Source organism: Rhinopithecus bieti, unplaced genomic scaffold, assembly GCF_001698545.2.
Source record: "Rhinopithecus bieti isolate Rb0 unplaced genomic scaffold, ASM169854v2 scaffold_13317, whole genome shotgun sequence".
In the NCBI taxonomy this organism is placed as follows: domain Eukaryota; kingdom Metazoa; phylum Chordata; class Mammalia; order Primates; family Cercopithecidae; genus Rhinopithecus; species Rhinopithecus bieti.
Window position 1 is genome coordinate 1672279 of NW_016807516.1, and position 24477 is coordinate 1696755.

The window sequence follows — 24477 nt, forward strand, 5'->3', positions numbered from 1 at the left end:
AAAAAAAAAAAAAAAAAAAAAAAAAAACCAAGTGAGATGTGGAATGTGACTGCCCTGGGAATACTGCGGCCCTGGGAGGGGAACTCACTGATATCTGGGAGCAGAGGCAAGGGAACTTTCACTACAACCTATGCTGTATTTTTTTTTTTGAGAGACAGAGTTTCGCTCTTGTTGCCCAGGCTGGAGTGCAATGGTGCGATCTCAGCTCACTGCAACCTCCGCCTCCTGGGTTCAAGCGATTCTCCTGCCTCAGCCTCCATCTGAGGAACTCAGAGGAGACACCATCATGCCCGGCTAATTTTTGTGTTTTTAGTAGAGATGCTATTTCACCTTGTGGGCGAGGCTGGTTTTGAACTCCTGAGCTGAAGTGATCCGCCTGCCTTGGCCTCCCAAAGTTCTGGGATTACAGATGTGAGTCACCGTGCCTGGCCTCCTTCTGCTTTTTGAATGATACTTGGCATCTGGTAGGAACTCCATAAATATACATTGAATGAAACGACTTGTATTAGTTTCCCGTTAATTCATTGCTCTGAAATGTGCTCTGGAGTTGCTACTGCTCCGATCCAGGAATTGCACTGATGAACACAGCAGAAGCAAGCTGTGCGTGGCCTCCCCTCCCGAGGCTCATATGGGACTCCTTGGGCCCATGAAAAGGGAAACAGGACAATTTCCAGGATGGCTGCCCAGACTTGGTCAGGATCCTTTTGTGGGATGGCTCATGCATGCACACAGTTCACTCAGAGCACAGAGTGGGTCAGCCCACTCCCCAGGCCCCGCCACCAGCGCCAGGTTCTTCTCTGAATACTGTCAGTCTTGGCAACCTGGGCTTGAGTCCTTGTTGGTATAACTCAGTTTTCTTGTGTCTTCACTTTTCAGAGGAATGTTTGCTGGGGGACTGAAAGAAATGGAACAGGAAGAGGTCCTGATCCACGGCGTGTCCTACAATGCTATGTGCCAAATCCTACATTTCATATACACCTCCGAGCTGGAGCTCAGCCTGAGCAATGTGCAAGAGACACTGGTAGCTGCTTGCCAACTTCAGGTGAGGCATGTCTCATCTAGCAAGGCAGACCCACACCCAGGTGGGGTTCCCTGAGATGCCCATGATGCCTGCCAGGCACTAGCATTGGCTTGAAGATGGGTCAGGAGTGTGAGGAGACCAAGCAGTGAAGAAGGCCATGAAGTGGGGAGGACTCTGGAGTTGTGCCCTGGAGCTAAAACAGAGCTGCTTCAGACACCCCAGGCCCTCTGCCTTTGCCCTCTTCACTATTGCTGGTTGTTTCCCCACTGTCTGAGTCTCCCTGTCATTGAAAGCATCCTGCACATAAGCAGGTAGGCTGACCTGAGGCTGCATGCAGACGTCCTGTGTGCTTTGGGGTCTGGCAATGCAGAGCGTCCACCAGCATTGCTGCCAGGGCCCTTCCTGCCTGTCCCTGCACTGGACCACTTCAGTCTCTTGAAAACATATGCTTTTTGTTATTGAACTTTATCTATTTATTTCTCCGTCCATCCATCCATGCATGCATGCATCCATCCATCCGTTCATTCAATTTATTGGAGACAAGCTCTCTGTCTCGTCCAGGCTGGAGTGCAGTGGCACAATCACAGCTCACTGCAGCCTCAACCTCCTGGACTCCAGCAATCCTTCTGCCTCAGCCTCCTAAGTAGTTGGAACCTACAGGCATGCGCCACCACACCTGGCTAATTTGTAAATTTTTTTTTTATAGAGATAGGGGCTTGCTTTGTTGCTTAGGCTAGTCTTGAACCCCTGGCCTCAAGTGATCCACCTCAGCCTTCCAAAGTGTTGGGACTACAGGTGTGAGCCAATGCGCCTGGCCTGTTTATTTTTTTAAAAGACAGGGTCTCACTCTGTTACCCAGACTGTAATGCAATGGCATGATCATAGTTCACTGTAACCTCCACCTCCTAGGCTCAAGTAATCCTCCTGCCTCAGCCTTCTGAGTAGCTGGGACTAAAGATGCATGCCACTGTGCCTAGCTGATACATATATGTATATATATTTTTATAGGGATGGGATGGGGCCTTGTTTTTTTTGTTTTGTTTTGTTTTTTGTTTTTTTGAGACAGAGTCTTGCTCTGTCACCCAGGCTGGCATGCAGTGGCACGATCTCGGCTCACTGCAACCTCTGCCTCCCGGGTTCAAGCACTTCTGCCTCAACCTCCTGAGTAGCTGGGATTACAGGCATGTGCCACCATGCCCGGCTAATTTTATTTGTATTTTTAGTAGAGATGGGGTTTCTCCATGTTGGTCAGGCTGGTCTTGAACTCCCGACCTCAGGTGATCCACCTGCCTTGGCTTCCCAAAGTGCTGGGATTACAGATGTGAGCCACTGCGCCCAGCCAGGGATGGGGCTTTGTTATGTTGCCCAAGCTGGTCTCAAACTCTTGGCCTCAGGTGATACTCCTACCTTGGATTCCCAAAGATCTGGGATTACAGGTGTGAGCCTCTGTGCCCAACCTGTTATTGAAGTTTAAGTACTTGTTTTCCTATAGAATTCAAAAACTTTTCTGAGGCTTTGACAGTGTGACTTATGCTTTGGAGGGTTATTCTCAGTGGTGTGGGTGCAGTTACACAGGATGGGGCCTGCAGGTGCCTTTGAGCTGTCAATCAGAGGCCTGATATGAGTTGAGAGTCACCTCTTCCCACATTTCTTAAAAGTGAAACAAAATGCTATGCTAAGTTCATCATTTTGACCTTTCTTCCCATGAGGGCAGGTTTGGCGCAATTGAAAAAACACTCAAGTCATAGGAAAACCAACCTGTTCGGGGGCATATGGAGGTGCCACCCCATGTAACAAGGCCCTGGCGGCCTCCCTTTGCCCTATTCTCAGATTGTTAGGACCTGGATGCTGGGTGGGTTGATCTGAGATGACTGACTTGTCTCACCATACCTGCATGGTGAGTAGATGGAGTTGGGTTTTACAACAAAAGAATTTCCCCCTCTTCTTTTGTTTAGAGATCTCTTCTGTTCCTACATCCCTGTCATTTTCGCTTTGGGAACCCTCATCCAGTTCTCCACCCTGGCAGCAGTTAATTCCTGATTCAGCTGCCTTTGAAACATCTCCCCCAGCATGGCTCAACTCCAGCCGTCCTATCTCCTCCTCCACACCTGCCACTCTCCTGGAGCTCCCCTGCCAGTCCCCCTGCTCTGTGTGTCCTGTGACCATCCTGCCAGTTCCCTGGGCTCAACCTCAGTGACTCCTTGAGCCTGTCCACCTTCTTAATTCCCTGTGTCCAAGTGAGGACAGGTCGTCCTTCTCAGTATTGCTTGTAACCATCTCTGTTCTGTGTTTCCATTTCCTTCCCCTTTGCCTGGCCTCCATCTCTATATTTCTGCCATTTCCTTCTTCTCCCTGCAGCGATCACACACACTGAAACCAGATCATCTTCCTAACACCACTTTCACTCTCACCAGTCAGCTTGGAGGCCTGCAGTCTCTCTCTGTCGGTTTGGCCAGTGCTCCCGACAGCCCTGGGTCATCTCCCCTAGTGCCTCAGAGGCCATCTCAGGGGCAGCAGCCTAGCTTTGTTTTTTAATATATCAGGCTTCTGGGCCGGGCTTGGAGGTTCATGCCTGTAATCCCAGCACCTTTGGAGGCCAAGGTGAGAGGATCGCTTGAGGCCAGGAGTTTGAGATCAGCCTGGTCGACAAAGTGAGACCCCATCTCTACAGAACCTTTTTAAAAATAGCCGGGCATGGTGGTATGCACCTATAGTTCCAGCTACTCGGGAGGCTGAGGTGGGAGGATCACTTGACCCCAGGAGGTGGAGACTGCAGTAAGCTGTGATCATACTACTACATGCCAGCTTATCTCAAAAAAAAAAAAAAAAAAAAATCAGACTTCTTTGCAATATTGTTTTATAGTAGGTTTTACTTGGCATGACCATGTCAAGTCCATAGGCCTGTAGGATTGTGTGTTAGCTAGTGACTGTTGGGGGCTTTCCCATGTGTTGTGCCCTGCACTAGGCCTGGGACCAGACTCTTCACGGTGTCCCCAGAGGCCTGAGTCTGATACCCAGTAACACTGTCCTATTGGGTTGCCCCAAGCACATGCAGTCCCTTCTGTGAGCCTCTTATGGGGCTTTTGCACATCCTGAGCCCAGGCTGGTTCCTCTGTGAGATTTCACTGAGCAGAAGGCCCACTGCTCTAAAAATAGGACTGAAAGGAGTATCAGCAGGGTCCTCTCAAGGAGCTGCTCCTGCCCAGGCTTCTTCAGGGCTGTTTGTGCTCACATTCTGCCCAAAACTTGGTCTTCAGGACCCTGGCCCATGACAAACCAGAATTTTAGGAAAACCTAGTCATTTGGGAAGAAGTGGCAAAGCAGAAGTACTGGCAAAGGGGAAAAACAGAAGGTCAAGTGAAGATGGTCAGGGCCGAACAAAGCACCATGGGATACCTCGTGTAGGCACAGAAGATGGTCAGGGCCGAGCGAAGCACCATGGGGATACGTCGTGTAGGCACAGAAGATGGTCAGGGCCGAGCAAAGTACCACGGGGATACGTAGTGTAGGCACATACCTGTCCGACATTTGGTAGGTCCCATCCAGCCCTTAGCATGTCACCTTGCAAGCAATATTAGATGTCTTTTGAATTTTAAAAAAGTTATTGTTAGTATTTATTGATAAGCTTTAAATACCTTGTCCGGGCGCTGTGGCTCACACCTGTAATCCCAGCACTTTGGGAGGCTGAGGCGGGTGGATCATGAGGTCAGGAGATCAAGACCATCCTGGCTAACACGGTGAAACCCTGTCTCTACTAAAAATACAAAAAATTAGCCGGGCGTGGTGGCGGGCACCTGTTGTCCCAGCTACTTGGGAGGCTGAGGCGGGAGAATGGTGTGAACCCGGAAGGCGGAGCTTGCAGTGAGCCGAGATTGCGCCACTGCACTCCAGCCTGGGCGACAGAGCGAGACTCCGTCTCAACAAAAATAAATAAATAAATAAAATTTAAAATAAATAAATAAATAAATACCAGCAGAATTATTCCATGTATAATGGTTAATTTATTGATGATCCTGGATAAGCCAGGTATTCCCATTTTTAGAGAAACTGATTTATTGCACTGAACCCATGACTGGAGTTGGTAGCAGGGGGGTTCCCACAAGAGGGGACCCCACAGCATCCTGAAATGGAGCTGGTTTGGGATTCCGAAGAAAGAAGCATCAAACACCAAGGTGATCTGGCCAGAGCGTTTATTAGGGGAACTTATGTATAGAGTGGTGCAGCATGTCCTCAAGACAGACAAGGGAAAAGAGAGGCTTTACCCAGGCTTGCCCACGGAGTGGGTTAGGGTATGGAGTTTCAATTAGGGTTTAAGGAATTTGTCTCAGGGCCAGAACCAGTTTTTCTTTCAGTGTTTTGGGTAGCAACCTTGATGCCTTTATCAGTGCCTGGGAATGTTCAAGGGCCCGGTTTGGGTTCAAGCCTGCTGGGAAAACCTGCAGCTGACTGGGTCACAGAGAGGTCAAGATACTCTGTCATTTTCAATCTGAACTCGGAAAGAAAGGAGGTAGGCACTGGGGGGCCCCACTGAACCTCTAAAATCCTGCTTTCCTAAAGAATTTGTCAACACCTGGTTTGTTCTCCCAGGCAGTTTTCCCTAGGGCTCTTCCCTTTGTCTTCTATTCTCCAAGATTTGGTTGTCTGTTCACAGGGTGGCCTTTAACAGCCTGCTGGTTGTGGCCTCATTCCCATCTCCCTCCAGTGCTATTCTCTCTCTTGCCGTCCTTTCAAACCACTAGTGCTTCCCCACAGTTGGGAAGGGTTGATGTGGCCACCTGGGAGCCCCTGCACTTACTGGAGTCAAGTGGGTCTTGACCCAGCTGGGGACCTCAAGAACCCTGAGTCAGGGCTCACTTGAGCCCAGAAGCTTGAGACTTCAGTGAGCTATGATCTTGCCATGGCACTCCAGCCTGGGTGACAGAGCAAGACCCTGTCTCAAATTTTAAAAAGAAAAAAGAAAAAGAATTCTAAGTCAGGTTTCTGGGTTGGTGCTGGTTAGGTGTCTGAGAAGCTCTGAGCACTCCTAGGGAACCAGGGTGGATGTTCTGGCAGGGGGAAAAGGCCGGGTTTGCATTTGGTCCCAACACTTTTGGAGAGAGCCTGCCTCTTCTAGAGTATCCTAGGGTAAGGATGGGGGTGGTCTTAGGTCCTTTCCAAACCACAGATACATGACACAGTAACCGTTCGTGCTGCTTCCTGCTTTTCTGGAGAGCCAGTACTTTTTTTTTTTTTTTAAGATGGAGTCTCACTCTGTCACCCAGGTTGGAGTGCAATGGCGCGATCTTGGCTCACTGCAGCCTCTGCCTCCTGGGTTCAAGCGATTCTTCTGCCTCAGCCTCCTGAGTAGCTGGGATTGCAGGTGCGCACCACCACGCCCAGCCAATTTTTGTATTTTTAGTAGAGACGGGGTTTCACTATGTTGGTCGGGCTGGTCTCGATCTCCTGACCTCGTGATCCACCCGCCTCAGCCTCCCAAAGTGCTGGGATTACAGGCGTGAGCCACCATGCCTGGCTGAGCCAGTACTTTTGATCTAAGAGGGAGCTGACATATATCAAGGGTCCACTCCTATGTGCTCTCTTATTTTCATCATACTCCTCTTCACTTTAATGATCCCTGTTTGATAGATGAGGAGATTGAGGCTTAGAGAGGTTAAAAACATTCTGTATGGGAGGCTGAGGCAGGAGATTCATTTGAATCTGGGAGGCGGAGGTGGTAGTGAGCCGAGATTGCGCCACTGCACTCCATTCTGGGCAATAAGAGCGAAACTTCATCTCAAAGAAAAAACAAAACAAAACAAAACAACAAAACATGCTGTATATCCTGTCACCTGGTACGTTTCCAAACCAGGACTTAAACCCAGTCTGCAGTAAAGCCCCAGTCTCCAGTGTGTCAGAAAAGGTTGGGGACAATTAAGGAGGACTTCCTTTCCACTTTGCCTGGCGCACAAGGGCCTGTATTTCTGCCATCATTCTGTCTCCCGCCCCCAGATGCTGTTCGCCAGCCAAGGCTTGAATGGGTGTCATTCTCTCTGCAGATCCCAGAAATTATCCATTTCTGCTGTGATTTCCTCATGTCCTGGGTGGACGAAGAGAACATTCTTGATGTCTACCGGCTGGCAGAGCTGTTTGACTTGAGCCGCCTGACTGAGCAACTGGACACCTACATCCTCAAAAACTTTGTGGCCTTCTCTCGGACTGACAAGTACCGCCAGCTTCCACTGGAGAAGGTCTACTCCCTCCTCAGCAGCAATCGCCTGGAGGTCTCCTGCGAGACCGAGGTATACGAGGGAGCCCTTCTCTACCATTACAGCCTGGAGCAGGTGCAGGCTGACCAGATCTCGCTGCACGAGCCCCCAAAGCTCCTTGAGACAGTGCGGTTTCCGCTGATGGAAGCTGAGGTCCTGCAGCGGCTGCATGACAAGCTGGATCCCAGCCCATTGAGGGACACAGTGGCCAGCGCCCTCATGTACCACCGGAACGAGAGCCTACAGCCCAGCCTGCAGAGCCCGCAAACAGAGCTGCGGTCGGACTTCCAGTGCGTTGTGGGCTTTGGGGGCATTCACTCCACGCCATCCACTGTCCTCAGCGACCAGGCCAAGTATCTAAACCCCTTACTGGGAGAGTGGAAGCACTTCACTGCCTCCCTGGCCCCCCGCATGTCCAACCAGGGCATCGCGGTGCTCAACAACTTCGTGTACTTGATTGGAGGGGACAACAATGTCCAAGGATTTCGAGCAGAGTCCAGATGCTGGAGGTAGGACAGGGTGCTAGCTGGTCCCTTTGTCTTCAGGTGATGTGAGGGTGTGGAAGTCATGGGCTGAGAGAGTTGCTCAGGTTCCCCCAGCCTTTCATATGAGCGTCACTTGTCATTGTGGAATAAAGTCTGGGTGAATTCAGAGAAGGTGGACAGCAGTGAGATAAGGGAAGGGGACATCCGGATTGCCTTCTTTCCTGCATGTCCTCTACTCCTCAGAAACCCACTTACCGTGGACCCCTGCTCGGCCTCTTTGGGGTGGGCTAGGTTGTGAGTGTATTGTGCAGGAGGAGATGGGAGGGGAGGGGAGCCCACAGCAGGAAAGGCAGTCGGACTGGGATGGAGAGGACCTAGGAGCAGTGCCAGCTGGGCAGCCTCGCCCTCCATCGTGCTCTCTCAGCTTTGATGCACGTTGTTTCAGTTTCCCTTCGCCAGTCTGCCTTGCTCTTTCTTCTCTCTTACCTGCTCGCTAATGGAATAGGCTTCCTGCTGCTGTGCCTGAGCAGCATGCAGTCTTCAGCCCAGGGGAGTGGTAAAGGCCAACAAGCATCACTGAGCCTCATGCTGCATTTTCGCTCTACCCTGCAGTCAGCCACACACTTGGCACAATTTCCCCTGGGAGGAGGCAGTTTTCCCGAGAGAGGGTTTTGTGGACTGCTGTGGTCTGTAGGATGCGCCTGGCTCTATCAGTCACTTAGGCTGTGATCTCACAAATGCATTTCTGAGCAGAGCAAGGGACAGTGGGTCAAGCCCACCAGCCTCAACTACCATTAGATTTCCAGGGATCCCTCCACCCTACCTTGGTGCATGTGAGAAATCTCCCCACCCTTCATGCTGAAAGACGGAGCTGTGCTGGAGAGAGAGAGATTGCCAACTATTTCCAGCAGCCATGAGCTAGATGCTGACTGAGTTCGTGTTCATGTTTCTGTTTGCTGGGATCAGGGTGGGGTAGGGCCTGGCCTGGCCATGCCACTTGGAATCAAGCATAGTGATCCTGGCCAAGGAGGAGAAGACCATTTCTAGGCCACCTCTCTACTCCAGGCCCCAGGAAGTGATCTCCTTTGTTAAGCTGATGAGACTCAGAGGTTGGCAATAACACATTGTGGTTAAGTATGAGGAAGGGCAGGTTTCAGAAAAAAGGAAACAGCTACCTTCATTTCCTCCCTAAACAAAAGTTGTCCCCCCAGTGGGTGTGGCCACACCAGGTTCAGACTTCCCTCTGGCCAAACCTTAAACCTTCTTTTTTAGGGGACTCGGTTTCCCAGTTGGGGGGCCAAGGCCAGACCACCCTGCTGAGAGTAACCTACAGACCTGCAAAGCCAATCTCTCCAGAGTGTTTTGGCCTCTGACCCTTAGCAGAAGGTAGAGACAGCTGTGTGCCCAGCAGGGATGCTGGATGTTTCCACAGAACTGTCCCTGGGGGGTGACAGCTAGGGATTCTGCCTGCCCCTGTCCTCTGTCCACCTGCTATGGGCCACTGATCTCACTTTCACTTACAGTGGGAGTATGAATTTCCTCTTGTGAAGGGGTGTTTGTGAGACCAAAGCTGAACTCTGGGTAATGCTAATATTAGCCCCTGTAACCAATAACCAGTCCCAAACTCCTGTCTGAGAGTAGGATCACAATGGCAAGTGGGGTCGGCAAGACCTGCCTTGAGAGAGTAGGAACGCACAGAGTGGAGGTGGTGGGAAGGACCACAGCCCTACTGGTTAACCCAGGGGTGTATCATTTCTCCAGAATGAAGGCTTCATTAACCTTCCAGTGGACTCAAAACTTCCACATGAATCCTTAATTTGAATATTCTAAGAGTTTGGATCTTTCTCTGCTTTCTCATTTCATCAGCCTTAGAACTGGTGAATTCTAAAAGCTATAGGCTTTTAGAATATAAGGAAACAAGATTTTGCAGTAAATTAGGCTTTGCATTTTGATGAGTTACTTACCAGGTTATATCTTAAAGCATTGATACAGAAACCGCATATTTAAAAACCTTACCTCTCTTGGAGCAAATGGTGTTTGTCTCCAAGATACCACTTTTTTTCTTTCATTCCTTCTTTCTTTGCATCTATATTATCTACATTATTCTTTGTACCTTTCCCATAGCCATAGCCCTGTGGATTACTGAACACCAACTGCATGGTATACCTAGTAGTAGCTGGTTACATGCTGCTATGTGCCCTGACCCTACTTAAAATAATAATTTAGGCTATGTGCAGATCATGTCAATAATCCCAGCACTTTGGAACGTTGAGGCAGCAGGATCTCTTGAGCCTAGGAATTCAAGATCAGCCTGGGCAACAAAGCGAGACCCCGTCTCTACCAAAAAAAAAAAAAAATTAGCTGGGCCTGATGGTGCGTGCTTGCAGTCCTGGCTACTTGGAAGACTGAGGCAGGAGGATCGCTGGAGCCCAGGAGTTTTAGACTTCGGTGAACTATGATCATGCCCCTGTACTGTAGCCTGGGCAACAGAGTGAGACCCTGTCTCTAAAAAATTTTGTTTTAAATAATATGATTTTCCCTGGGCATTTTCATGGCTGCTGATATTTTTAAAGTATGTTTAATTTTTTTTTTTTTTTTGAGAGGAGTCTAGCTCTGTCACCCAGGCTGCAGTACAATGGCACAATCTCGGCTCACTGCAACCTCTGCCTCCTGGGTTCAAGCCATTCTCCTGCCTCAGCCTCCCAAATAGCTGGGATGACAGGCACCCACCACCACGCCCAGCTAACTTTTTTGTTTTGGGGGTTTTTTTTTGAGATGGAGTCTCAGTCTTTTCTGCCCAGGTTGGAGTGCAATGGTGTGATCTTGGCTCACTGCAACCTCCGCCTCCCAGGTTCAAGCAATTTTCCTACCTCAGCCTCCTGAGTAGTTGGGATTACAGGTGTATGCCATTACGCCCCGCTAATTTTGTATTTTTAGTAGAGATGGGGTTTCACTATGTTGGCCAGGCTGGTCTCGAACTCCTGACCTCAGGTGTTCCACCTGCCTCAGCCTCCCAAAGTGCTGGGATTACAGGTGTGAGCCACCATGCCCCGCCATTGTTTTATATTTTTAGTAGAGATGGAGTTTCACCGTGTTGACCAAGCTGGTCTTGAACTCCTGACTTTAGGTGATCTGCCTGCCTAAGCCTCCCAAAGTGTTGAGATTACAGACATGAGCCACCGTGCCCAGTCAGTACATTTAATTTATTTTAAAAAATTTAATAGACATTAAAACATTAATAGTCATGCAAATGCTTAAGTCATGGAAATATAGAAGAAAAACAATCTACTAATTTTTTTTTTTTTTTTTTGACGGACTCTCACTGTCTCCTAGGCTGGAGTGCAGTGGTGTGATCTCGGCTCACTGCAAGCTCTGCCTCCCGGGTTCACGCCATTCTCCTGCCTCAGCCTCCCGAGTAGCTGGGACTACAGGTGCCTGCCACCGGCCCAGCTAATTTTTTGAATTTTTAGTAGAGACGGGGTCTCACCGTGTTAGCCAGGATGGTCTTGATCTCCTGACCTCGTGATTCACCTGCCTCAGCCTCCCAAAGTGCTGGGATTATAGGTGTGAGCCACCACATCTGGCCACAGTCTACTGAATTTAACAGGAATTCCAGAATATTTTTGTACCAGGTCTGGGGTTCATGTCTGAGTTTAAAATAGGATGATACAAATCTGAGTTAAAGTGACTCTCCTAGTCAGTTTCAGCTGCTATAACAAATACTACAGATGGAGTGACTTAGACAACATACCTCTATTTCTCACTGTCTGGATACTAGGAAGTCCAAGATCATTGTTTTGGCCAGTTCAGTCCCGGTAAGGGCCCTTTCCGTCTGTGTTCTCACATGGTGGAGAGAAAGAGCTGTAGTCTTGGGCACTAAGCCCGTGATGGGGCTCCACCCTCATGACCTGATCACCTCCCAAAGGCCATGCCTCCCAGTAGCATCACATTGGGGGTTAGGCCTTCAACATAGGGGTTTTGGGGGAATCCAAACATCTAGTCCATAGCAATAACTAAAATTGTTTATATCTTTATTTGCAAAATAAAGCTTATTTTATTAGAAAATATTGCTTGAGGACTTATTCTAATAAAGTAGAAAATTAATTCAATAAAGAGGAAGGAGGGATACAGGACATAACAGGGAAATAAGAAATCAGTGGAACTTTGGCTATGTCTAAATTATTGACATATGGTATCACTGTTGGTGTCCTTTTTTTTTTTGTTTTGTTTTGTGGGGTGGAGTCTTGCTCTGTCACCCAGGCTGGAGTGCAGTGGCATGATATCAGCTCACTGCAACTTCTGCCTCCCGAGTTCAGGTGATTCTCCTGCCTCAGCCTCCGGAGTAGCTGGAACTACAGGCACACGCCACCATGCCTGGCTAATTTTTTATATTTTTAGTGGAGATGGGGTTTCACCACATTGGCCAGTCTGGTCTTGAACTCCTGACCTCATGATCCACCCGCCTCGGCCTCCCAAAGTGCTGGGATTGCAGGCGTGAGCCACTGTGCCCGGCCCTGTGTGTGTCTTTAAATTTGAAGCCACAAATCCACATGAACTCAGCTTAAAAAGCTGTTAGGACAATAGACAAGAAGGAGCAAACAGAAGCACATGGAGGGTCCTATCTCACTCTGGTTGCAGACACTTGGGGTGCAGATGTTGATTGAGCCAGAATTAACATAAGAGAGGAAAGATTTGTACGTGAAGGAGCTCGGCGCATAGGAAAGGCAGTGAACAGCACCATCCCAGCCAGTTGACGGGGCCTCTGTGAGTGCTGTGTCCCAAGCCTGGACTGCTGGTCCCTAGCCAGACCTTATTCTGGCTTGTGCCCCAGGTCATGCAGGTCTCAGACCTTGCCTTCTCAGGGGGCCTTTCCTGATCACTGGAAGGAAGCTCTGCCCTCCCCAGGCCCTGCTGACTAGCAGGTCACTCATCTCCTTACCTCCCTTCCTTTCCTTCACAATGTCTGTCATTATATCGAGCACTGCTCTGGTTAGCCTGTTTCCATTCTGCAGGGGAAGGCAGGGCCCTGACCTCTTGAGGCTCCCTCTGGATGTAGTGCTGAGCACTGTGCCCCATCCGCAGTGGGAGGCCTGGGAATGTTGATAGAGTGAATGAATGATTCATTGCTGGTAATCTTATTCCTGTGTTTAATTCATTCAGCAGATAGAACATAATCTGTCCTGAACCAAAGGCTATACTGAGTTCTAGGGATATAGAAATGAACCCTGATCCATTAGAACCCCCACGTTAACAAGGACCCTTTTCATGCTCGTCTTTTGTGATTCCTCTTGATAGCTTTTCTAGGCAGGTGATACCACCTCATTGGACAGGTGCAGAACTGAGTGAACTCCAAGAGATTAAAACTGATGCCCAGGCAGACCCAGCTAGACAGGGCAGAGCCCAGGATTCACACCAGGTCAGGGGCACCCAGGTGTGTGTTCCCTCTTCTGTTGGCCCTGCCTCCTGAGGCTCTTGTTTGCTGCATTCCTGGTAGGCAGGGAGGGGCTGGCCACGCTGCAGGGGCTGGAGGAAGCAGCAGCAGAGCACAGCTAACTTGTGCTTTGGAGCAAAGGATGAAACTGATCTTTTCACTGACCAGCATAGGGCACAGGCCAAAGAAAATTTTGGTTACTGTCTTGTGAGCCAGTTGAAGTTAGACTTGTTCTCTTTGGAATAGGTCTTCCTCTGGAGAAATAAAAACACTTGTCTGAAAGAGGCTATAACTATCTGTGGGCTGTTGGGCAAGGAGGCTTCAGACACTGGCTTTGAGCTCACTGGGTCCTGGCCCCTCATGCCTCTATGATCATCGCTGCTCCACACTGCAGGCCATGCTCCCTGTTGGTGCTCAGCCCAGGAGCCCTCCTTGGGTCTTAGCCAGACTCCTCTACCCTCATGGGCCTGCTGCAGCGAGTCCAGTGCCTTTTCTCCCATGGGGGATCCCTGGAATCTCATACACGTTGCCCTTACAGAGCCTGCAGTCCAGGGTGGGAGCTAACCCTTTCCAGTTTCCCAGAGAGGGAGACTTTGAGTGGAGGGGAGGTCAGGAAACTCGGGGCTGGCAGCATGGTGGAAGGAGGTGAAAGTACGATGACTAGAGCCTTGTGTGCTGCTGTTGACAAAGCTTGAGGGTATGATGGGTGCTGTGTGCAGGGTGTGCCTGAGCAGACCACTCCTGATGGAGTGCTGGGGGAAGTTCAAGGCCAGGAGGCCAGTGAGGGGCTGATACACCCATCCAGTGGAGAGGCTGTATTTAGAGGCCCTCCTGAGTGGGAGCAAGGCTGTGTGGACGATGAGATGAGGTAAGTGAGATGGAAGTTTCTGTATAGCCATTGAGGCTGAGGCAGGAGGATTGCCTAAGTCCAGGAGTTTGAGACCAGCCTGGACAATATATGTCACAGGTGTCAAGATCTTGTCTCTATCAAAAAAAAAAAAAATGTTGGCATAGTGGTGCACACTTCTAGTCCCAGCTATTCGGGAGACTGAGGTGGTAGGATCACTTAAGCCCGGGAGGTTGAGGCTACAGTGAGCCATGATTGTGCCACTGCACTTCTACTTCCACTTCAGCCTAGGGGACAGAGAGACCCAGTCTCACAAAACAAAACAAAACAAAAAAGCCATTGGACAGCCCAGGTGGACAGTTAGGTGGAAACACAGAAGGCTTCTGGCCACTCCTTCCATTCTGTGTTTGGGGAAGCACCTGTGCTCAGGTGTGTAACAGCCTGTGGGCCTGGCTGTAGATCGGTGTGCACTGGTATGTGGGGCAGTTGGGGAGGGTTCACGCTGGGCTGAGGCAAAACAGAAATGGGACCAGAACAAGAGGTGCAAGCCTGCGGGGCAGCCTCCATGCCTAGTCAGTGCTGTGCTTTCCTTATATCTTGGCACAGGTATGACCCACGGCACAACCGCTGGTTCCAGATCCAGTCCCTGCAGCAGGAGCACGCCGACCTGTCCGTGTGTGTTGTAGGCAGGTACATCTACGCTGTGGCGGGCCGTGACTACCACAACGACCTGAATGCTGTGGAGCGCTACGACCCTGCCACCAACTGCTGGGCATACGTGGCTCCACTCAAGAGGGAGGTAAGGAAGAAGAGGGGCCTTCTCCTGCCTAATTTCCTTCCCCAGGATGTGCAAAGAGTGAGAGGCCCAGGTGTCAAGACCTGTCCCAGGTCAGGGAAACAGGCTCAGTGAGCAGAATCCATGCTTCTCCAGAGACCCTGCATTGAATGCATTGATGAGGCCCCATGAGGTTCAGCCAGCCCACCTGGGGAGGCTTATCAAGGATCCAGACCCCATTGCTCAGAATTGCACCCCACTTGTGAGTCTCACATGCTGAGACCTTGTCACACCACCTTGGCCCTGGCAAGCTGCTTTAACCTTGTAGTTCAAATGTGGATAGAACATTTGCTCTTTGTGCAGCTGAGATGAGCTGGGACACTTCCAGAGATGTTAAACAGGAAGGGGCCCTGAGAGAGGTGAGGGCCCTCAGTAGCCCAGCTCACTGGCCTATCCTCAGACCTCTTCCCTCTAGGTCCCCTGAAGGGTGGGGCCTTCCAGAGCCAAGAAACACTCTAAGATTTTGTTTTTTTGTTTTTTGTTTTTGTTTTGTTTTGTTTTGTTTTGAGACAGAGTCTCGCTCTGTCGACCAGGCTGGAGTGCAGTGGCCGGATCTCGGCTCACTGCAAGCTCCGCCTCCCGGGTTTACGCCATTCACCTGCCTCAGCCTCCCGAGTAGCTAGGACTACAGGCACCCGCCACCTCGCCCGGCTAGTTTTTTTTTTTTTGTTGTTGTTGTATTTTTTAGTAGAGACGGGGTTTCACTGTGTTAGCCAGGATGGTCTCGATCTCCTGACCTCGTGATCCGCCCGTCTCGGCCTCCCAAAGTGCTGGGATTACAGGCTTGAGCCACCCCGCCCGGCCTAAGATTTTGTTTTTTATATTAAATCCTATGTTTGAATATTGGGACAACTTGAAAAGAAAACAAAATCATGTGCATCTTATATAATACCTTTATTCCAATTTGAAGATGTTTAAAATTATGTTCATTGTGGAAAAGTGATGTTTTAGGGAGGTGCCTCTCTTTTATATTATGGCTTTGGGGTACTCGGGCCTGGTGTAACAACCAGACATGGGATCCCAGGGAAGGAACAGTCCTTGCTGGTCCCCTACTTCCTGGGTCTCAGCTTCCGAGAACAGGGTATGCACCCTGCTAGTACTGGCATAGCATTTGTGGAGCACCTGCTATGGGCCAGGTACACCTTTGGGGATTCCCAAGAGGCAGATGATGGTATAGAGGGCAGGTTCTACCTGCACTGCCTTAGGGAGTTTAGCAAGAGCTCTGGCCTTTGTAAGCCTCTTTCCAGTATCTCTCATGACCCCCAATCCCCCCAGGGACTTAGACTTTGACTTCAGGGGGGGAGGGCTAGTGTCTCCTCAGTGGATCCAGCTCTTTATCCAGGTCATTCACACAGCCCACACAGATTTCTGTCTCTTGGGCAGCTGTGAGCTGCAAGCTGACTTGCTCCTTGCTCTCAGCTTCTTTGGGGAGAAGGAAGCCTCTTTGGAAGGACACTCCCTACCCCCATCCTGGGGAAAGGAGCAGATTTTGCATGGAGAAGATCAGGAAGTCCTTGAGACCAAGCGGACAAGGAGGGCTCTTGGGTTCTGTTCCAGGAAGGGTGATGGGGGAAGCCTCCTAGGTGGGTGTTGTGGGAGGGGCTTAGCAATTTCTTTGTCTGCGGCAGCTGGGGAAGCAGCAGTTCTCCAGCTTGGCCACAGAGGGGCAGCCTTGGCTTTCAACTAGCTGCGTCCTGGCTGCTGGTGTTCCTTCCTTCATGCATGCATTCATTCCGCAACTACTAAGCACCAAGTACCAAGTCCTGGGAATCCAGTGGTGACGAGAAATGAGAAAGACTCCCCACTCCATGGTGTTTACAGCCTTGTAGGAGAAACCACTCTTAACCAGCAAACAAATCAATAAAGTGGTTACAATTATGGTAAGTGAAATGAAGAGGGGGCTGAACTGAAGCATTTCCAGGGAGGGGGCTCTGGTAGGATGAATCTAGAGGGACTTTCTGGGGAATGTCCACCTGAGGATATGTCAATTAGACCTGCCATTTACAGAGGGAGGAAATGTTACTGGGAATGTGTCCTCAGTTCTTGTCTTTTTGGTTAAAAGACTTTAAGCAAGAGACATGCATTAACGAGGATAAGTGTAAGGCAGTTTATTGCAAAAGCAAGAGTACATTCTGAAGGCCGAGGCAGAGCACGCTGCTCCAGAATAAGATCGCCCCAACTGGCACTGGGAAACCTCCCTTACGGGAGGCTTAATGATTATTCATAAATGGGCGGGAAGAGGTGTTACTCATAAGCATGTTTTGTTTGGGTGGTCTAGCAGCGCATGCACTGTGGCTCTGCTTGCTAGTGCATTTATCGCATGTCTCATTAGCATCTTAAATCTTCACCGAGGAGGTGTGTTTTTTACCATTACAATGAGCAAAAGTTACTTTGGAAGCAAGCAAAACTGGGGCAAAATATACAACAAAGGCTCCTTGGGGTGGAAAGTCTCTTGTGGGGTTAGTTCCTATTTGAGCTGGATAAGCTCAACTGAAAGAGGGGTTGGGGCTTTTGAAACCCCAGGTGTGGTTAACATGTCTCAGAGGTCATAGTCCCTTCCGGGCATGCTAGGGGCTGAGGCCGACCTGGAATCCACTTCCCTGGTCATATCTAACCATCTGCCTAGTCTAACAGAAGGACCTTCCAGGGCAGGAGAGGGGCTCACAGCTTTTCCTGAGCAGGGGAGGAAACATGGGGCATGCTTGTAGGAAAAGAAAGCGCGAGGATCAAGAGCAGAGCAAGCGAGGCTGGCCCTGGGTCATTGCGTGGTCTGGGTTGAAGGCAGCAGTAACCTGTGCTGACACACAGCTGTGGACCTGGAGGGAGATGGGAGGGTTCAGAGTGTAGTGTGGCGGTAAACTGATCAGGCTTGCTGATGGATCAGATGTTGGGGAATGAAAAAGGATAGGTCATGTTGGCAGGGCGTGGTGGCTCACGCCTGTAATCTCAGCACTTTGGGAGGCCCAGGCGGGCAGATCACCTGAGGTCAGGAGTTAAAGACCAGCCTGGCCAACATGGTGAAACCCCATCTCTATTAAAAATACAAAAATTAGCTGGACGTGGTGGCGGGCACCTGTAGTCCCAGCTACTCTAGAGGTTGAAGCAGGAGAATGGCGTGAACCCGGGAGGCAGAGGTTGCACTGAGCCGAGATCACACCACTGCATTCCAGCCTGGGCAACAGAGCAAGACTCTGTCTCAAAACAAACAAAAAACCTCACAGGATTGGTACACTGAATATTACAAAACACCGATGAAAGAAATAAAAGAATATGTGAATAGATGGAGAGACATACCAAGTCCATGGATTGGAAGAGTCAAATAGTAAGAATGTCAGTTCTTTCCCAACCCAATTAATAATACATATATTAATACAGTATTCCTTATATTGGTATAGTATTAATACAGGAATACTAGTATTCCTATCAAAACTTCAGAAATGTTTTTTGTGCTATTAAGGGAAAATGAAAATGGAAGCTGAGGTTTGGATATACCCCTAGGCCAACTGCCTCTAGCCATGTAACTGAAACTTAAGCTGTCCTCCCTCAGTGTGATAGCATTACAAAGAAAACTTATGCACAGTAGGGAACAATATACTTCCTCATTCATGCTTTATAAGCTGTGCTGTAACTGCTGTGAATTGGGGCTTCATACCACTTCCAGTTTGGGGTTTCTTGGTTCATGAAATCTTTTACATGCACAATAAGCTTTTTAAAATATTTTTATTTGTTTATTTTTTGAGACAGAGTCTCACTCTGTCACCCAGGCTGGAGTGAAGTGGCATGACCCTGGCTCACTACAACCTCTGCTTCCCCAGTTCAAGTGATTCTCCTGCCTCAGCCTCCTGAGTAGCTGGGATTACAGGTGAGCACCACCATGCCCAGCTAATATTTATATTTTTAGTATCATGAGGGTTTCACCATATTTATAGCCCAGGCTGTTCTTGAACCCCTGGTCTCAAGTGATCTGCGTGCCTTGGCCAAAGTGCAGGGATTAGAGAAGTGAGCCATTATACCCAGCCTAAAATTTTTTTTTATTGCCGGGTGCAGTGGCTCACGTCTGTAATCCCGGCACTTTGGAAGGCCAAGGATGGTATATCACTTGAGGTCAAGAGTTCAAGACCAGCCTCGCCAACATGGTGAAACCCCATCTCTACTAAAAATACAAATATTAGCTGGGTGTGGTGCCACACACCTGTAATCCCAGCTACTCGGAAGGCTGAGGCATGAGAATCGCTTGAAGCCAGGAGGCAGAGGTTGCAATGAGCCAAGATTGTGCCACTGCACTCCAGCCTGGATGACAGAGTGAGACTCTGTCTCAAAAAGTAATAAAATAAATTTAAAAATAAGTAATTTTTTTTATTTTGATTTGATTTTACTTGTGACAGTAGATGTAAATGAGATTATTCTGAAATTTATATATAAAGGCAAAGGAACTAGAATAGCTCAAATAATTTTGAAAAAGAACAATAAAATGGGAGGAATCTGCCCAATTTCAAGATTACTACATAGCTACAGTAATCAAAGCTGTGGTGTGGATAGAGTGTTAGACACATAGATCAGTGAAACGGAATGGAAAACCCACAGACCCGGGTAAATATGCCCAGTTGTGTTACACATGATTTTGGACAAAGGTGCAGAAGCAATAGATTGGAGGAAAGATATCTTTCAGCAAATAGTGCTGGAGCGATTAGACATCCATCGGCAAAAAAATGGACATCAACCCAAGTCCCATACCATACACCAAAATTAATTCAAAATGGTTTATGGAGTTAAATGTAAAACCATAAAACTTCTAGAAAAAAAAAGAAAATTTTTTTTTTTGAGACTGTTGATTTTTAATATTTTCTTTAAAAAATACAAAAGAAATTAACTCTGTAGGTTAATACAATTCAGGGAAAGAGGGAAAAATGGAATTTCAGAGCAAAGGTTGTTTAGGTTATCACATTCCCACACTCCCAATACCCATAAAACAAGAATTTCACTCCATGACACAGAGGAATATTGAATGATAGCCCAGAAATGTTGATAGTTAAGGTACTGAAACTAACAAAAGGATTTTTGTTGTCCTTGATTATTCTGTCCTGTGATGAATAAAATATACACTAAAGGACAGGTAAGGAGAACTTATAGCAGAAAAAAGACTAAATGTACCAAATACAGCAGTATAAACCACTCCTTGGCAGAAGTGTGCTTCTGAAAGAATGGGGCAGTAATCAGGTAGCTGAACTAGTAGGCTACTGTCACTCCCAGCCCATCCCCAAATAAATAGTGTGGAAGTGTAATAGTGTAGTAGTATTTGATTCAACAAAGAAAGTCTTTCACCCCCATTCAAGGCAAACATTGCCATGGCTAGATGAGCCCTGGCAGGTAATAAGACAACTGTAAAATCACAGGTACTTCTAGTTTATCCCCAGTTATACTGAACTCCCACATTGATGTCATCTTCTCTCATCCCAATATTTGTTCACTCTTTTATTTCCCCAAGGTGCGAAAGACCTTGGGGAAATAAAAAGATCTTTCAAATAATATGCCCTTCTCCATCTTCCAAGCTATGTAATACTTCAGTGCTGTTCTGAGTTCACTGACATTCCATCCAGTTCAGTTTACTTCACTTATTCTAACTTCAATTGTGATATATAAATCCTGACCTCCAAAAGAAGTGTCAGATGAGTCTCTCTCCCTTGCCCCCAAAGTTTTGTGGGGTTTTCCCTTTTGTTTCTCTCTAGAATGGAACTGTGTTGCCCCTAGCTACCTGTAGATTAGAAAATATGTTTGTTCTTGGGAAAAAAAAGACTTGAATTTCACCAAGTTTACTTAAATTGGTATCTTTCCAATCATCTAGGCTGGATATTGCCCACATGTAGTAGGCAATACTCACCTTAGTTCTTTGCAACGTATGAGGCACAACATACATATAGTACACCAAGCACGTGGTAAGTTAGAAATGATAGGAAAGTGCTCCCCAAAGCAGTGGGAGAGGCCATGTGGTCTCTCACATCCATTCAATGTACATTCTTTTCCCTGGAGTATGTTACCCACCCTTCTCAGGAACAACAACCAGGACGAGGGGGAGTATGTGTCAAATAAGTACAATCATCACTGCACTGGTGCCTGTAATCACCCTGTGCACACAGTGAGAAACAGACATTCTGGAAAGGATTCTTGATTCTCCCACTAACTGTCCGCTGGACTGGTCACTAGCTCTGGATGGTGCTCCAACAATGGTCACTTCTTGTGGAGAACACACACCAGCATTACAGCGCTGGGTTCCCATGGATGTCACGACTTCCCAGCTGTCGATGATAGGGTCATAACATTCAATGCTACTTAGCAGGAAATTACCATCATATCCTGCAGTTGCATAGAGTCTCCCCCAAAGCACTGTGGCCCCTACATTGCATTGTGGAGTGGTCATATTGGTGACAGTTGTCCAGGAATCAGTGAGAATGTTGTATGCTTCGATGGAAGAAAGGTGGGCTGTACCATCAAATCTCCCCACCACATAAATATAGTCATTCAGCAGGGCTACTCCTGCACCAGAACACTTGATGGCCATTGATGTAACATGAGTCCGATGTCCTGTATGAGGGTATATTTCTCAACTGAATTTAAGATATTCAAGCCGTCATATCCTCCTAGACAGTGGATCACTCCGCTGGCCACTATAGGTCCAGCACCTTCCTGGGATGTCTGCATATCTCCCAGCATGCTCCACTGGTCAACGTTTGGATCATACCACTCCATACTGGTGTGACACCTGCTTCCATCAAAGCCTCCAGAGACATAGATCATATCTCCCTGGGTGGTGGCTCCAGCAAGACCTTGTCAGACATTCATTGGGGTCCCAGAATACCAGACCCCATCCTCATCTGCTGTGTAGTCTAGACATTCCACTGAACTAAGGCAGGAACAGCCATCATAGCCACCAATAATGTAGATTCAGTCATGTAGAGACACTGAGGCCACATGTCTGTTATGAGTGATGCTTGGCAAAAAGCTCCATTCCTGAGTCTTAGGGTCATATTTCTCTACCACGTCAATGGGAGACTGTTGGCTTCCGAAGCCTCCAGCCACCAAAAGCACTTCATTGGCTCCTAGGTGAGCCCTTGTCCTGGGTCCCTGCATCTGACACTGAATTTCAGGCCTCAGATGAAACTTCTTTGCTTCATCCACCAGATCCCTGCATTGTAAACTACAGTGGATGAAAGGCTCAGCATCTGTTACATCTGTGATATTCCTGGGGGTTAGCAGGGGCATCTGCACATACTGTAGCAGGTTAGGCAAGGGTTTTTCCTGCTGTTTCTTGACATGCTTCATGCAGTTGATGACAGCCTCAAAGACTGGCTCTTCAGAATCCACCTGAATTTCATCGCACTTGATTAGCTTTTCCACCCCTCCTTGACTCAGAAGAATGAACTCTTCATGCTATACCACTTCAGGAAAATGCTTCTGGCTGCTTGCATCAGGTCAACACAATTGGGGTTTTAGCAAAATCCCTAATAACCCAGGCAATTAGAAGGGTCCAACTGACTAAGAACTCACAACAGGCTTGTTTCACACCTTTCAACTGAAGCAGACAGGTTGCAGGAAGCAGTTCTTGTGCATTCTCCACTGTCACATGTACTGTTTCTGTGTGCACAAAGTCCGATAAAATTTCCATGGTAGAGGCAGTCAAACCTTGGATGTCAACATAAGGTTTCCCCTTCTGTGAAAGCTCACTAGTGAACATGGCACAGAAGTAATCACTACAGGCAACCAGCACAATCCAATGGGCAAGGAAGTCTTTGTGCTCTACTCTCAATGTCACATCACAGGGTATTGCTTTTCCTGAGGGAGTTCATTGAATTGAGGATGGATTTAGCATGAGTATTTGTCATTATGTCTTTGGGGGCCATAATGCCTCCCATAAAGCAGTGCGGAGAAAGAACAAAATGGGTCCTTGGATTCTGCAACTCTGCTCCTGAAACCACACAGCTGCGCCAGGGCCTATCCCCAGCCTGTGAGGATGGAGTGGGGCACAGGGCCAGCAGGCGGCTCAGGAGGAGCCGAAGCGTCGCCACCGTCGCCCACCCCCCCCACCCCCTCACCCCCTGGGCCCAGAGGCTCTGGAGCCGTCTGCGTCTGGTCCCTGCGGTGGCCACATGATGTGATGACCAGAAGAAAATCTTGAGGATCTAGCTAGGGCTAGGCAAGGAATTCTTAGACTTGACCCCAAAAGTATGAGCCATAAAAAGAAAAATTGATAAGCTGGACTTCATCAAAATTAAAAAATATTTGCAAACCACCTATCTGACAAAGGACTAGTATTAAATAAATACATATATAAACAACTCTTAAAACTCAATGGAAGGCCAGACGCGGTGACTCACACCTGTGATCCCAACACTTTGAAAGTCCAAAGTGGGCGGATCACGAGGTCAGGAGTTCGAGACCATCCTGGCCAACATGGTGATCCTTGTCTACTAAAAATACAAAAATTAGTCGGGCGCAGTGGCACACGTCTGTAATCCGAGCTACTTGGGAGGCTGAGACAGGAGAATCGCTTGAACCTGGGAGGTGGAGGTTGCAGTGAGCCAAGACAGTGCACTCCAACCTGGGCGACAGAGTGAGACTCTATCTCAAAACAAAACAAAACCTTGGCAAAATACTGCAAATAACCCCATTAGAAAGAGGGCAAAAGAAGCTGGGCGCGGTGACTCACACCTGTAATCCCAGCGCTTTGAGAGGCCGAGGCGGGTGGATCACGAGGTCAGGAGATTGAGACCATCCTGGCTAACACAGTGAAACCCCGTCTCTACTAAAAATACAAAACATTAGCTGGGTGTGGTGGTAGACGCCTTGTAGTCCCAGCCACTTGGGAGGCTGAGGCAGGAGAATGGCGTGAACCCGGGAGACAGAGCTTACAGTGAGCCGAGATCATGCCACTGCACTCCAGCCTGGGCGACAGAGCGAGACTCTGTCTCAAAAAAAAAAAAAGAAGGCAAAAGAGTTGAAACATTTCACTGAAGAGGATATACAGATGGCAAATAAGCATATAAGGAGATGTGTAACTTTATTAGCTATTAGGGAAATGCAGATTAAAGCCACAGTGAGAGAACTACCTCAGGATGACTAAAATGAAAAGTAGTGACTACAAAATACTGGTGACTGTGCAGGGAAACTATGCTCATGCACTGCTGATAGGAATGTGAAATGGTACAGCCACTCTGGAAAACAGATCTGGCAGTTCTTCCAACTATCATGTGACCCAGCAGTTACCATCCTGGTGTTTATCCCAGAGAAATGAAAACTACTCTGTATACGTTAGCCAGGCATGGTGATGCGTGCCTGTAATCCCAGCTACTCGGGAGGCTGAGGCATGAGAATTGCTTGACCCCAGGAGGCAGAAGTTGCAATGAGCCAAGATTGTGCCACTATACTGCAGCATGGGCAATAGACCAAGACCCTGTCTCAAAAAATAAAAAATTAAAAAAAACTAGGCCGGGCGCGGTGGCTCAAGCCTGTAATCCCAGCACTTTGGGAGGCCGAGACGGGCGGATCGCGAGGTCAGGAGATCGAGACCATCCTGGCTAACACGGTGAAACCCCGTCTCTACTAAAAAATGCAAAAAAAA

At 48.4% G+C, this 24477-nt stretch overlaps 1 protein-coding gene and 1 pseudogene across 2 annotated transcripts in view; one reads left to right on the plus strand and one right to left on the minus strand.

Moving 5' to 3' along the window:
- The window catches only part of KLHL22 (kelch like family member 22), a 65076-nt gene that overhangs the window by 29366 nt on the left and 11233 nt on the right, over positions 1-24477 (plus strand). The window contains exons 3-5 of the mRNA XM_017882603.1: positions 877-1042; positions 7057-7775; positions 14636-14828. Coding sequence (XP_017738092.1) covers positions 877-1042; positions 7057-7775; positions 14636-14828 — 1078 coding nt within the window. The remainder of the gene's footprint in view (positions 1-876; positions 1043-7056; positions 7776-14635; positions 14829-24477) is intronic.
- On the minus strand, positions 19675-23151 carry LOC108536100 (kelch-like protein 12 pseudogene; annotated as a pseudogene). Its single transcript, XR_001887415.1, has one exon. The product of XR_001887415.1 is annotated as a kelch-like protein 12 pseudogene (transcript).